General features: G+C 34.1%; 2 protein-coding genes across 3 annotated transcripts in view; one reads left to right on the top strand and one right to left on the bottom strand.

Moving 5' to 3' along the window:
• Positions 1-5341: 5341 nt before the first annotated feature.
• LOC108376652 (pyrimidine-specific ribonucleoside hydrolase RihA-like) lies at positions 5342-8674 on the bottom strand. 2 transcript variants are annotated; one of them, XM_017632877.1, is made up of 6 exons: positions 8469-8522; positions 7759-8016; positions 7469-7651; positions 7277-7403; positions 6057-6199; positions 5342-5984 (listed from the first exon to the last, which is right to left on the bottom strand). In XM_017632877.1, exons 2-6 carry the CDS (start codon positions 7954-7956, stop codon positions 5604-5606), a joined length of 1032 nt encoding a protein of 343 aa, XP_017488366.1. In that variant the 5' UTR covers positions 7957-8016; positions 8469-8522; the 3' UTR covers positions 5342-5603. The 2 variants fall into 2 exon arrangements, with proteins under 2 accessions (XP_017488366.1, XP_017488365.1); XM_017632876.1 differs by having other exon boundaries at positions 5492-5984; positions 7759-8028; positions 8469-8674.
• The window catches only part of LOC108376651 (pyrimidine-specific ribonucleoside hydrolase RihB-like), a gene marked incomplete at its 3' end in the record, with an annotated part of 11382 nt that continues 3637 nt past the window's right edge, over positions 8012-15756 (top strand). Inside the window, exon 1 of the mRNA XM_017632875.1 lies at positions 8012-8047. The remainder of the gene's footprint in view (positions 8048-15756) is intronic.

Raw genomic sequence — 15756 nt, 5'->3', positions numbered from 1 at the left:
GGCTCTCCATTTCTTAAAGTAAAAATCCAGGGGTTTCCGCTGCTCAGATTTTTAGTACCATTTAGTCGGATATAAGCTGACAACTTGAATATCGCTGAGCACCTGCACATATTGGAGTTTGCACAGGCCCACATAGTCCTTAAAATTATGCACTTTTACTAGCTTTTGGCAACTTAAGTTTTTGGTTGCTGACAGCATCCGATTAACATGACATTTCTAAAAATATATTACATAAGTATTTTTCCAGCATATTTTGATATTTTTGGGTAAAGTAAATATGCACATATTTATCTTTTTATACAATTTTTAATTTTTGTCACATTAGTTTTTTTTTGAGTACCATGTTTATCATTTCTTTTAATTTTCCTCACAACTCTATAAATGAATATTGCTATTTTTCGGACTTTTTATTGCCATAGGAAATGCAGTCTTATTTTTGTTACCCACAAATCGACAGTATGTATGTATAGTATCACTTTATAATGCAAAGAAAAAACATGTATTTTTACTGAATTTTTTGCCAACTACTTTAATGGCCCCAGTGCACTGTGCGTTGTTGCGCTCATCGTCACAACTACGAATATCTGCTCATTCGCTTGCTAGTAGCTACGGTTTCTATTGTTATTGTCGTTGTTTTTTTGTTGCTTTTTGCTTTATTGTTTTGTTGGTAATTGCAAGTGTACATAGAAAAGGGGGCGGTGATGGTGGTGGGCATTGCTTGTGCTCGGGGTGTGCTTTGTGTACGCGCATTCGCATTCGCTGTGCTTTAGTGGTTTTTGCTTCATGTTGGTGTACTGTTTTTGTGTGATTTGTTTTTTGCCTAGACGTTTATCAACTTTATTTTGTTTCGTTTTTCATCGCAAACTATGTTGTATGATGCTATTCGTGAGCTTTGACAGTACCTCAGTGGGCCGAGTGGAATGAAAACAGTCGTTGCCAACATCAAGTAATTGGATGCAAAATTTATAGAAAACTGTAGTAGAAGATTTAACGCAGCAACGGTAAGATTTATTTACAAAATTTCTTCCTAATAATTTTTTTTAGGTTCAATTTAATTATTAAAAATTAAAAGTATTTTGCTTTTTTATATTTTAGTTTTTTAGGGGAAAAAATTTTAAAATAACTTGAAGTTTCTTACTAAAAAAATCTCGGACGATAACTTTTATCTTTCAGAAAAAAATTGTGTAGTTGGATATTTTAATATTATTGGAAGTACTGTAGCTAAAGGTAGTCCGAGTAACTATCATTATGGACGCAAAATTCCTCATCAGTAAGAATTTGAGGTTAAAATTAGAAAAATAACCCAGGTCAACAACATCGTTACTGGCTCGTTAAAAGATGTTGTTGACAATTTTTATATTTTTCTCCTATGTGTAGTTTTCGAGATATCGCTGCGTAATGGTTTTTGATAAAACAAAAAAAGGGATCATAAAAATATCGAATACCTATTTAATGCGTATACCCATCAATCATGAAGCGAAAGGTAATTTTCTATCTTTCGTTCACTATTTGTTGTATTTTTTTGATTTATATTGCTGAAAATAGGTATGTAACTATAAGATAAAACGATTGTAGAACATTGTTTTTTTACTTATTTCCTAAAACTTACTTATATGAACAAATCTCACAAGTTGTTACATTTGACAAAAACATGTTTTTGATCGAAAATTATGGTTCACCTATCATGGAAAATGCATTACCTTCAGTTTTATATAAAGAAAAAGATTTCATTATTTGAATGAAAACTTACTAACAAATGTGAAAATAACCACGCATTCTCATATACCCATAGTTGCGTATGTAACGTATACGCTCCGTAGCACCATACGAAATCATCTAACACTCGCACGCCTTAACTTAAAAGCCATATTATTTAAAAGTAATTAAATATTGGGGTATAAGATTTTTACACAGTATTCCTTGAGCACATATACATATATTTATTTCTTCATCCATATAGCAATTTTAGATTGAATTTCGAGTTTGCCAATAAGAATTATAAAACTTGAATTTTACAGCGGATTTCACGAAAGCAATTCAAGTGAAAAATTCTTTTAATTTTTGGAATTTTATATGAAAATTGACATAAATTAAAAATCATTTTCCATTTAAATTGCTGGTGAAACCGGCTATTAGTTTCTCAAATCATACATAGTCATCTCTTACTCAATGTAATTTTTTTTTCATTTGGTGAGACTTTAGTCTTATTACACTAGATACGTTCGTTTCGGCAAGAAGAACATTTTCGCCGTTTAGTGTTGAAATTTTGAAATATCTAAAACTCTTAAAATTAAAAAAATCATAAAATTTCAAAAATTACAAAATATCTGCAACAGATTATCTGCATGCTGCAATTTTTTTTTAATTCGTGTTGCACTCTTGAAACTTCACAGTCCATTGCCTCTAATATGAACATTGGGAAACTTATTAAAAAATACAATTAAACTTTTTTCTAGTGAAAATGAAAAAACTAGTAATTTCGTTACTTTTTCGAGTAAATAAACGTTTTGAGGCTAAAATTGTTCAAATACTTGATTTAGTTTTTATTATACTTGTCTCTGGAAGTCCATTGCTTTCTCAGCGAAATTTGATATGTTGTTGCCAAAACAGTCGTTCGTCGAAATTTGAGATTTTCATTGGCGTTATGAGGCAACGAATGACAAATCCACTACAAATTTTTATTCCTTTTATCCCTTCGAAATGAAGAAGTATTGAAAACGTGTCAAAATCTGCCGTTAATGTTTTTATTTACAACTTCATTCAACGAACGACTGTCGATGCGAAGGACTTACGACAACCAGAATAGGGGTGAATATTGTTATGAAATTTTAGGAAAATGGCCGTGACCCCGAACACTTATAATGAAATGCCATATCTCAGTAGCCACTTCACCAATCCTTACCAAATCTTTGAAATTGGGAAATAACCACGCCGCCTCCCATATAACGACAATTTACAGAAACACAAAAACTGCGATGAATCAGTAACTACTAAAGCTAATTCATTTAAAATCGTTGAGTGCAATAATCACTTAGCAGAAAATTAGATTATTATACATTTTTGGATAATGGGCGTGGCGCCGCCCCCTTACGACCACAAATGTGTATCTCGGTAACCGATTAATCAATTTCTACTAAACTCGGTGCACTCAATAACATTGGTACGGAAAGGTGAATCGTGGAAAATTAATAAAATCGGACTAAAATTACACCCGCTTTCCGTATAACGGTAAATTTCAGAAATACGAAAACTCCGATATTTTAATAACTGAGGATGTTAATTTACTCCAAGTTAATACTCTCAACCACCTCTTATCAATAAATATGACTGTTATAGACTTTTGGGAATTGGGCGTGGCACCGACCACTTTATGATTATAAAGGTGTTCCTCGGTAGCTGCTTTATCGATTTCTATTAAACTTGGTTCAGTGACTTTATTAAGTCTAACTCTGCCTATTATCGAAATCGTATGAAATCGGGGAAAACACCCCTGCTTATCATGTAAAGGTAGTTTAGAGAAAGTTGAAACGACGATATTTGATACCAGCGCCGGGTATATAAAGTTCGGTTTCATCCGAACTTATACTTCTTTACTTCTTTTATATTTATGTAATGAGTATAAGGCCCTAAGTTAAAAAAGAATTGCAGCTTCTATGCACCAAAATGACTGTTGGCCAGAGTAGTTAATATTTCTGGACCCTGGTTTATTTAACAGTCTACACAAGCAAACGTTTTGCCTACCAACTGTCATTTGTATTGCCCGATACATATGTAAATATGTATGCGAGCGTGAGCGTGAACTTTTTATTTTGATCAATATTTTGGTTATTAAGTCACTTTATGCAATAGTTAATACATCAAAAGATATAAAGTTAAATATCTTTCAGAATTATTGGCTTAAAAGTAAATTAAAATATGTGTAATATGCATATTTTACAAGCTCACACTCAATTGTGTGCTACGCAAAGCGTTCGCTTGTGAGCGACAAGTTTACGTATTCAACAGCATACATATTTTGCATCTTAAATTACTGTTTATTCTATAATTCTGATAGCTATTTTAATTCTATATCCTTTGATGTACTAACTATTGCAAAAAGTGAGTAATAACGAAATTATTGGTCAAAATAAAAAGTTCACGCTCACGCTCGCATTGAACTGTATGAAGAATCTCTACATGGCTTCAACAAATATTTAAATAGAAAACAGCTAAATTTTTGGTTTTATATTGCAATATCAATAATGCTGCCGCCACCGACGTTTTCGCGCATTTGAAAATATGGAACTGTCAAACTACTATATTGCTGGCAATACTTATCAGCTTAAAAGCTCCGATAATTACACTGGATCACAAATTTTAATTTGGTTTTTGTTCTCCAAACGCCACTATCCAATTTCTATATAGTCTATGTAGAATCGCGCGGTGATTCTGAAAATCGAGTTCATTTTTGTTTTCTATGGATACGTTTTCGAGGCACTTGCAATTTACCGTTATTCAGCTTAAAGCAAAAATTGGTTCATTTAAAACACGTATATCTTACGAATCAATTTAAAATGAAATTCTCCATAAACTGTATATACATGACTTTCCGATAGGGCTTATAGTTTCTGACAAATTAATTAATCATTCCAGCTTTTTTTATTTTTTAATGCAAAAATGAAAAAAAGAAATCAAACTTTAACAGAAGAAACATTGAAAAAACAACAAGTTCTGTGCTAAATTTTTGCATTTGTACTAAAGCCTGTTGTGTTACAAAATAAAAAAAATCAAGTTACTGATGAAGAAAATCGATCGATAAATATGAAATAATGAGTGGTCAAATAAAACTGCGCAAGAATATTTGTATGAAAATTGAGCACGAAAGAATGTTACTCATACGCCGCGTATATCTGAGTAATACGCTTTTCCACTCATTATTTCGTATTTATCCATCGATTTTCTTCATCAGTAACTTGATTTTTTTTTTGTAAAATAACAGGCTTTAGTACAAATGCAAAATTTTGGCACAGAACCCGTTAGTATTTCAATTTTTCTTATATTAAAGTTTGATTTTTTTTTCTTTTTTTCATTAAAAAATAAAAAAAAACTGGAATGATTAATTGATTTGTCAGAAACTATAAGCTCTATCGGAAAGTGATGTATGTACGGTTTATGGATAATTTCATTGGCTTTCATTTGCTTTTTTTATACTAAGATTTTTAAATTGGTTCGTAAGTTATACGTTATTTAAATGAACCAACTTTTGCTTTAAGCTGAATAACGGCAAATTGTAGATATCTCGAAAATGTATCCATAGAAAAAAATAACTCGATTTTCGGAATCACCGAGCAATTCTACAAGGGAATTGGATAGTGGCGTCTGGAGAACATTTTTGCTGTAAACCAGTGTTATTGCTTGCCAAGAGCAATAGGCGGTCTCCATCAGCAAAATATTGTCTGATAACATTTTCAAGATAAAAACTTTTGCCTGCGGAGAAATACATAAGTAAGAAATACATAGTTATTAGAATTTATACATATGTATATGTATTCTCATTAATAATTTTCATGAAAAGGTACAACAAATGCAAAATCAAATATCTTATCATCATATTAAAACTAACATTATTTTTCCACATTTCCATTTGTATGGTTGATGATAAGCTCGTCCTGCAATCCCACAGCCCATAATGCAATTTTCTTGAAAACGACCGCATCCAACCATTCAATGATTTCTACATTCTTTGGATACTTATCCACTTCTTGTAAATGATCTAAAATCATTTGCCCACGGGTATGTCCCGTCAAATCTACAGTTGCATGCCATTTGCTTGTCTTTTTGACAATTGCGGTTTCAAAGAGGAATGCGGCTACAACTAGAGCATCACATGGTATCCAACTCTTGAATCTTGATGACAGCCATTGCGCCCGCTCCACTTTATTCAATAACTCGATGGCGGAAGACGTTTTCTCAGCGGTTCTACCAAATTCGTCGAGACGCCAGTTCTGGAAAGTAATACATGTAGATCTGCAATACAGTATTTTTTATTTAAAACAGCCAATCTATTTTACACATACAATGCATATAAAGAAACGATCCTCCAAGCACGGCTCCCAGGGCAATATTGTGATGGGACATACAGATCTGGCAAGCACTGAATGAGCTGCTTCGGGATCTGAATAGAAATTGAATTCAGCGCAACGTGTGCAATTTCCAACGCCTGATGACAAGATTTTTTTATGCAATTATTTAGGGTCATTTTACTAAAAAATAAAATTTTCACCAGTATATTTTAATATGGAATTTAAATGCTCTTAACCAAACCTTATTCATTCTGATTTATATCATAATTTAGTTTGGAACCTGAGAAACTGAACACTCTAAACAAAGAGTTTTCAAAAAGCCTATGCCTGTACTTTTAAACAAAAGTTTGCGAAAGACTATAAGTATGACAGACTCGATGCATCTTTACACGATGAGTCCAAAAGCGATCCGTTATGCATTTTGCGGGAAATTTGAGCTTAGCAATACTTCAATACTCAAAAGCAGCCAGAGTGGCAGAGAGGCATGGCTGCAAGGGGCGTATGCCGATAGACTTGAGAATGCGGTAGGAATAACGAGATAATGAATTACAAAAGAGAGTCCTGTTCACCAGAAGGACTGATATATTTTTCAACATTGTTGTATAATTTAGTCGTAGACGTAACGTTTGGTAATGTTTTGAGCCTTAATGATCTGTGGCTAGCCAACAGTGACTAGTCAGCCTTACCTCATAGCCCAGTTACGCATACTTAGCTGTGCATGAGAGTTGTCACATAAGAATGTGTTAAACGAGCTTTGCGTGTAAGCGGTTGCCCAACGCATAGCACTTAACATGTAGAATTCTGTTGGGTTTTGTTTTTAACCGACTTCCAAAAAAGGAGGAGGTTATCAGTTCGTCGGAATATTTTTTTTACCGCATAACTTTGCGCCACGTCAACAGAGGTGGGCCCATACTAATTTGGGTTAGATCCGATCATTGGATCATGAAATATATAGATATATATATATTTTTTTTAAGTCGTTTTTTTTTTGCTAAAAATTACTTGTTTTATGTAAAAATGGTATAGCAGTGCAAGTACGCATAATTGGGCTATAATAGACAATTTAATGCGCAGATAAATTTTAAGTTGGAGTCGAGAAAATTAGTAAGGTTTAAAATTTGAAAACATACTTGACTTTTCATGAAAAATTTTAGATTTCATGATATGTATGTATATATATGTAGTACATAAGTATGTTTAAGTAAGTTATTTACCTTGATGATTACCGCCCATTATATAAATATCCTTTACTGCATTTGCAAATTGCGCACCAAACATGGAGTAGCAAAGCGCGATGTTAGTTAACGGCCCAACACTTATGATTGTTACCTTTTTCGAATGCTGCAAGTGGCGAAAGGGAAGTGGAATTCGATAATTTTTAACAGCTCACTCACGTATGTACCTACCTGCGTACAAAATTTATTTATGGCCACCACAGCGTGTTCTTTTTGCACCACCTGTTCAATTTTATAATCTTCTTCTAGGGGCAATATGTCGCCGAATCCATCGCGGCCATGAAAATATTTGTCATCATCGAGCGGTTCGTTGAGTGGTATGAGTGACTCGGCAGCACCAAGATAAATGGGAATCTGAGCGGGGGGGAGGGGGTGGGAGAAATGAAGTTTTGAAACTGCATTTTAACATGTTTGACATTGGAGTTTTATTTATCATTGTTATCAAATTAAAATATATATACCTCGGTACGGTTGGAAGCTTTCAAAATCCGATACATATTCTGAGCTGCATTGTGTAGATCGGTATTTCCACAGCCACAAATTGTCACTCCCAGTAGTGTCAGTCGCTGTTCGGTGGCTGCTTTGAGCAACACCAGTAAGGCCCACGCATCGTCGCTGCCGCCATCACAATCCAAAAGAACAAAACGATTTTGTGTCATTTAACGCAGCAGTTCCCTGTTCGCGCTTAGTATTTTTTTAAATCATCACTTTGCCGTCGGCTACTGAAACCGCTTAATGTTCGGAAGAAAGGTATATGTATGAGGGAAATATTAAATTTACGAGTAAACGCGCATACATATCGTCGATGTTTTTGCAAAACCGCCCATCGACCAGTTGCAAATCCGCCTGCCTAAATTGCCGTTGTAGCTAAAATGAGATTTGGTAACTCTGAACTCCAGGCATCGAGATTTATGCATAAAAATCGTTAAATCCTTATGAAAACAACAGATTTGTAAAATAATAGCTAGAGAAAGTACCGCCTGTCATGGCAATGCCTTCAAAGAATAAACCGTTTCTTCGCTCTCCTGTAAAATTTGAGTAACGAAGATGGGCGGTTTTGCAAAAACCTCGACGATATGTATGTAAAGATAAATTAGCACAAAATAACTTTTTTTTTTTTATTAATTTTGCCAACGCTTTTTTCTTGCTAAATAAAAATATTCCTGCGTACTTGCTCTCTGCTGTCCGATTATTGCGAGCTGTTCCCAAGAAACTATTCCGGCATACTAAATTGCAGAGCAGAGCAAGTAAGTGCGCCGCGTGTGCGAAGGCGGTTTGCGTTTTACATATCTTACACACAAACACACAAACATGTGTACATATACATATATATGTATATTCACTTAATCAACCGGCAACGATCACCATTACTGTAGCGTTATTATTTACATTTGCCTTGATATCCCGCACACCACGTACCTGACGGCATTTGCTAACAAAGATGTATGTATATCTACATTTGCATATGTATGTATGTATATATAAACATATAAATGCACATACATATGTATGTACATATACAGCGCACACTCGAAAACGTGAACAACCTTTTTTTGTGCACTGACTATTCTAAAACGTGAACAAGGCGAGAAAGCTCTATAACATGAACAATAAACGTTTCAATGTTTGAATATAGTTCCCATTGAGCTCAAACTGCTGAACTTGGGGAATCCCCTAATAGAAAGTTATGCGTTTTATTTGTGGTTGCATGTAACGCATAAAACATTTCAGTCACAATTTTGGCTTTGAATGGAGTGTTCCACCTTAGATTTGCTGCTTAAAAATTAATTCTAAGAAGCCCGTGTGCTTGACATTAAAAGAAAAAGCTGAAATTCTCGGTTTTTTACAAAAAGGGCCGAGTGTGACGTTCTTAGCGAAGAAATATAATGTTGCTAAGTCAACAATTTGTGGCATTAATGGAAAATGAAAAACACTGCGTACTTCAGAACTGCCCAAAATGGAGAAAGCTCTTTATCGTTGGTTTATTCGTATGCGAAATAAGAACTGGCCAGTGAGTGCTTTAATGCTGAAAGAAAAAGCCAAAAAACTCCATTCAAAATTTAAGGAAGGCGAATGTGATTTCTACGCTAGTGATGGATAGCTTCAAGGACTCAAAAAATGATACGGCATTCGACTTCTTCAAATATCAGGCGAAAAACTGTCTTCGCAGCCTTAGCTAGTGGATCCGTTTAAAGAAAAACTTAAAGCTGAAATGGCCGAAATGGAGTTGTGCAATGATCAGCTATATAATGCTGCTGAGTCCCGCTTATTCTGAAAACTTCTTCCAGAAAAACCGTACGTGTCCAGATTGGAAAAGAGAGCCAAGCGTAAAGTCGAGAAGCAGCAAATCACGTTCTTGTGTTGCTCAAACGCCACTGGATCTCATAAACTTAAAATTTTTGTAATCGGAAAAGCGAAAAATCACGAAGCTGCACTACAGAAAACGCCTTTTAGCTTCAATGGCAGCGACGCAATCTGATTTGCTCGAGTCGATGAAGAAAATAACATTAAAAAAAGCTATAAATCTTTTGGATGCCGCTTGGGGTCGTGTCGGCGCGAAGAAACCCTAGCTAGGTGCTGGAACAATATTTTAAATTTTACCACAAACGATGATGATACTGAAGATATTATGCTGTTGGCGGTTTTAAAAGCAAAATGGGGAGCTGAACTTCGCTCCTTGATGTTCAGCACCGTCGATCTTCTTCTCAATTTAAATGCTGAGGTTTGTTCGTGTGCGCAGATATGCACAAAGATAAGTGAGTTATTGAAAATTTTGTTCTTATTAAAAATTTCAGAGTGAATGTACTTTATCAACCGTTCATGAATGGAACGAAGATATTGAGGTAGATAATGCGGATGACGATATTGAACAAGAGGACGAATCCGATGATGGCTGCGTCTTAGAGGCACCGGAGCAAATTAAACCAAGTAAAGCAGTAAAAATTTTCAACAAAGCTGTACAGTAGGCTAGCCATGAAGGCGTCGATCAAAACGATATGAATGTACTGAGACGTTCAAGGGAGAAAGCTGTGCTTCAGAAGACGCAAAAAAAGATGACTGAGTTTTTTAAATAAAAAGTTTTCTCAAGCTTACGTTTCATATCATATCTCTTAAACTCAAATTAATATGTAAACAAAACAATAATAAAATGTCAATTTAAATGAGTAAATATATGCGCTTTCGAAAACGTGGTACACTTTTGTTAATGTGAACTCCCTTGGTTTTAATTAGTTCACGTTATCGGACGTGCACTGTACTCCAGTCTTGCCACGGTAAAATTTTTTTTCCTACCAAAACCAACCAAAACCTACCAAAATTTTTTTTAGCCTTTAATTATTTTTCAATGTCAAGTTTATTAAAAATGTAAATAAGATACCATTTAGTAAAACTAAAACACAGCTAGCACAATAAAAACAAATTAACTGGGTACATATTGTTCATATCATATAACCTCAAATATCGCCAAAAGCCTTGTTTTTGACACTTTGAGGTAAGGATATCTCAAAATCCTAACATGCTAGAGCAGTTCTACGACCAGGTTTGGATTCAGCACCGACAAAGCTACAATAAACGTTGTGTTTCTCGCTACACAAGCAGCCCCTTTCAAGAAATCTGCCCTTGTAAGGTTAGTAGAAGGACAACTCGGGATCACCCAGAAATACTTTGAGAACCTCCAAATTACTCAGAAGACCTCCACTTTACATGCTGATCGTATTAGGCAGCCGTAGGGCGCTCCACCAGGCCTCTTTTTCAATTAGAATAGACAAAGGGGGATGTCTATAATGACACCAACGGCATCCGTAGGACATGGTAGGAGAGGTGAGCATAGATTCTGTGATAGCCACGCGGACCAGTTGGTGCAGCTTACTCAAGGTGGCACCCGCGTTTCCTTGCTTAACTTTTGGCCACCAGGCCAGTGCCGCATATGTAACGACTAGTTTTACTACCGTATTTAAATACCAGTACGATGGATAGGGTGATATTCCCCAAGTCTTACCATGAAGTCTCTGAGACACGTATAAAGGTAACTTGTATCCTTGTTGGTAACATTCCACAGATGTGAGTTCCAACTGAGCCTTTTTGTCCAGAGTTATGCCTAGATGCCAGTCAAGTTCTCTTCCTTCTTTTGGTAAATGGGACAATGGTGGACTCAGTGGGCTTATTGGCAAGCCCTTTTAAACGCACCTGTCTTCAGTACATATACATACAAGGTTGCTAAAATGTTTGGAAATACATATTTTCTATTTTTCGCAAATAAATATTTTGGTCGCGGAACCTACAAAAATCCAATCTAGCCTACCAACCTACCAAATGGAAATAAACCTACCAGTTTTGGTAGCAAAAACCCATGTGTGGCAACACTGATATACTTCAGAAAGTTTCAGAAAACCCGCAAGTTAATTTCTCACTCTCTTTTTATTTTTCCACCATTTTTAACCATTACAATTGAGTCTAAATTTCGTAATAAAACTTAAATTCTTATGATTAATTAGAATCCCTTGAGATCTGAAAATTAAATATGACCGGTTATAGTATGTATACATAATGTGTAGAAAAAATAGAAAAAACGGCCTCGAGCTCAATAAAAATTGTTGTATATAATTGTTATAAGGCCATAAAATAACAAAAATAACAAAAACGAAAATATTTGACTCCAAAAAGAAATTTTTAAGCAAAAAACAAAACCGACTTCAAATCTCATATAAAAATTTAAGAAACCCGTTAATTTCTTCATGATCCAATAATCGTATCTTAACCAAATTAATATGGGACCACCTCTGAGATATAACTTTTCCTTCAAGAAAATCAAGTGTACTGTTATTTTTTAAATTTTTCTTCTGTTAAAGTTTGATTTTATTTAATTTTTTCATAAAAAAATTACTGAAATGATTAATTAATTTGTCAGAAACTATCAGTCCTATCGGATAGTGATGTATATATTGTAACGGTAAATTGCAAATATCTCGAAAACGTCTCCATGGAAAAAAATTAACTCGATTTTCGGAATCACCGAGAAATTAGATAGAGGCGTCCAGTGAACATTTATTATTAAATATCATCGAACAATATAAATCCAATTTTGTTTTCACCTGCTGCATTCAACTAAAAGCTACCAGTAAAATCGCCTCATGTAAATTCCCCATTAGGAATGCAACAATTCGGTTATAATACGACTTCAAATCTTCAGCTCGCTCACATTGTGATGCATCTTTTCGTTCAATCGTATTCGTTACGCTTTTCTTGGTAGAGAAAGGTAATGCATTCCCCATTTTCCGACTGGGCAGGTATGTTCATATACATACATACACACTTATAAATTTTATAGTACACTACTCTATTTATCTATGAGAAATAAATTAGACAATTTGATAAGCATTGAGTGAATACATACTATAGCGGCAGTTTGCATTCGGCTTTTGGTGAGGTGAAATAGTTTTTATATGAAACTTTTACAAGTGTGAATACTCAAGTCCATAAAGTATGTATTAAAAAGGATCAGTCCAGCGCCTTCGTCTTGACCTGTGTCGCAGTCACAGCCGCTAAATTTAAACGTAGAATACGTGACATTATTAAGATCACATTCAAGTTAGAAACGGTACATGAAATATTCGTTTTGATTGTATTGAATTGAATTTCCCAGTGGGAAAATGGGAATCCATTACCTTTTTATACTAAGAAAAGATTAATAACTATGCTTGAACGAAAAGATGCATCGCAATGTAAGCGAGCGACAAACAATACAAAAAGTTTGAAAACTAACTCAAGTATGTTTTTTGTTCACATTATCTCAACAGCTGCTGTAGCCGAATGGATACGTATTCGACTGCCGTGTTGTTGGTCATGGGTTCGAACCTGTGGCATGGACTTTGTTTTATATTTATATTTTTTTATTCTATGTATAGTTCCGTAAAGCGACATGCGACACATTACTTTCGTATGACATCGTTGTGGAGAAATTCTTGCATCTTTTCGCTCGTCGGTTATAGGCGCTTCCATTACTTTTTACCTTTTCCCACTGGGATAATAAATCAATATGAATTGCAAAATATAAATAATAATATTTTTATTTCCTTTCATACTGCAGAAATTTGTATTACTTTTTATATTAGCCTAGGTCCCTTATTAGTATTATTCTTTGTGTTTGTGCTCGTCTTCGCATTATCTTCGTTTTCGGATCTGTGCATAAGTTAGCTAAGACTTTGGAAACAACTGGCAACCCTCCTAAATACCTACATATATCATGTGCCTGATGATTTAAGTTAAACTTGATTTTTTAAATACGTGACAACGCTTCTATGCATACTTTAATTAAATTCTAATTTAAACAATTCGCTTAATCCAAGTTGAATGTAATTTCTAAAACATATGGCAACCCTCTTAAATAAAGTTCAGAAAAAAACATTTTTTACCAATATCAATTTATACCCATACTTTAATAATTCATTTGTCTTATTAAATAATTTGAGTTTAACTTTTTACGCAGGTGGAAACCCTCTTTTACATCATAAATTCTCAATTCAAATATTTTTAATACTTTTTTGTTTGACGCCAATATTTCATATAATTAACCTCGTTCAACCTTGTTCGCCTGACACTTGTTTGTGATACATATTAAAATTAGTTTAATTATAAAATCAGGTGGCAACCCTCCTACATGCAGTTTAGGAATAAAGTTTCTTCAAAGAAATTTTGATTTATATTCATATTGAAGTAATTATTTTAAACTATTGCTTATATTGAAACTAACTTTGTAACACGGTGACAACACTCTGCAAAATATTTTCGAACCACAACCTCTCTCTTTTGATGTCTATATCAGGATATACTACATTTAAATTTCATTTCATTTCATTTTATTTATTCAAACAGTCCATGAACACAATACAATATTCTTACCGACTATGCAACAAAAAAAATAAAACTAGTGTCTATTAGTTAAAATATATTTTAAGACTAAATTTTTTAAGATCACTCCTGGTAGTGAGAGATCAAGAGATTTTCTCCCTTTATTTAAGTCAAAGTTGCTTTTTGAAACACGTGGCAACCCTTCTAAATTACCCAGTAGCGAAAATGGTATCACTTCCAATGCATGCACGTGCTTGCAAAATAATTACGAAGTGATTTTATATGGAAAATCATTTATGCCCATATACTTATTTGAATAACATAAACATACTTAGGAGATATCAACCACTACTTGCCTTATACCAAATGAAAGCACAAAACTTGAATTTTTGACTAAAGAAAACAAAAACCAAATCATTCGAGCGGCTTCGAGCATTTTGGTAATAAAAAAGGTGCAAATTTTTTCATAAATTTTTTGCCATACAATGCTCAAGTTTTATTGAATTTATATAAAATTTGTACATGATAACATTGCTCTAAAGAACCTACATATATTCCGAAAATGAAAATTATATCTGCAAATCTTAAGTTGCTAGAGCATTTTAAAGGCTCAAAATTGACCCCAAAATAAGCCAATATTTACCGTTGTTTCTACGACAGAAACCGAATTGGCAACTTACAAAAATGTATCTGTCGGTAGGTTTGGAACTTTTCCTTTGAAACGCCACACTTTTCTTTGAAATCGCTTCATTAGTTCTCGTGCAATGAGCGCTTTCGTGAAGCTCTAAAAATTACAAAATTTGAACATAGCCTCCATATCGATACGTAAGACGTATTCTACGTCAAAAATTGGCTTTCATATTCAAATTATAAAATATGAATATATGTATAATTTAAACACTTGTTCTTTAGGAGAAGGCTGTACCACATAGTGAAATTAAATCTCGTGGCGAGCTCTTAGCCAGTTAAAAACAGGTGATAGCTATAGAAGCCATGCTTGTTCTTTTAACCATAGTTCGAGTTGTGTTAAATAAAAATTCTAGTTTAAAAAACTAACACCTCGCCTATGACATTCAATGTTTCATGTGAATAGAATTTTACATGTGCTTGGATCAAACTTTGGACTACTTACCGTCACCAACAGTCTAGTTTGTCGTGTACTCTAAGGGCTGGTTTCTCCAACTCAACTTAACTTAGTTAAGCCAATTTTCTTGACTTAGTCAAGAATAAGCTGTGTAAAACGTAGGCTAACTTGTGACTTAAGTCCAAAAAGTGGCTGAACTAAGTTAAGTTGAGTTGGAGAAACCAGCACTAAGTCTATTGCGAGATCTTACAAGGTTATTTCCACCGGGCATGTGCGCGCACATACATACATACATATACGCGTATATACAGTACAAATTATGGTTGACTGATAAGATTATTCGCGACTAAACTATTTAGTAAACAAAAGTTATCTTTAAAGATTTAATTATAGAGTTTATAAACAAAAATACCTACATACATACATATGTACGTACATACATACATACATAGAGAGTTATTAGTAAAATAGCAACTATTTGTGAAATTCTTCTTATTTCAGTATGGAAAAAAAAGTGCAACACCTTCAA

Source organism: Rhagoletis zephyria, unplaced genomic scaffold, assembly GCF_001687245.7.
Source record: "Rhagoletis zephyria isolate East Lansing unplaced genomic scaffold, Rhagoletis_zephyria_1.1 Rzeph_scaffold_10785, whole genome shotgun sequence".
NCBI classification, from domain to species: Eukaryota; Metazoa; Arthropoda; class Insecta; order Diptera; family Tephritidae; genus Rhagoletis; species Rhagoletis zephyria.
The sequence above is the reverse complement of the archived record's forward strand: the minus strand, read 5'-3'. Positions and strand labels throughout refer to the sequence as shown.

Bases quoted from the DNA above. Each gene is read 5' to 3' on its own strand.
- LOC108376652 (XM_017632876.1), bottom strand. From the start codon at position 7,956: ATGACACAAAATCGTTTTGTTCTTTTGGATTGTGATGGCGGCAGCGAC. The intron at 7,404-7,468 runs GTAGGTACATAC...CGCCACTTGCAG, and splicing joins TAAATAAATTTTGTACGCAG to CATTCGAAAAAGGTAACAAT. The intron at 5,985-6,056 runs GTATGTGTAAAA...ATTACTTTCCAG, and splicing joins ATCGTTTCTTTATATGCATT to AACTGGCGTCTCGACGAATT.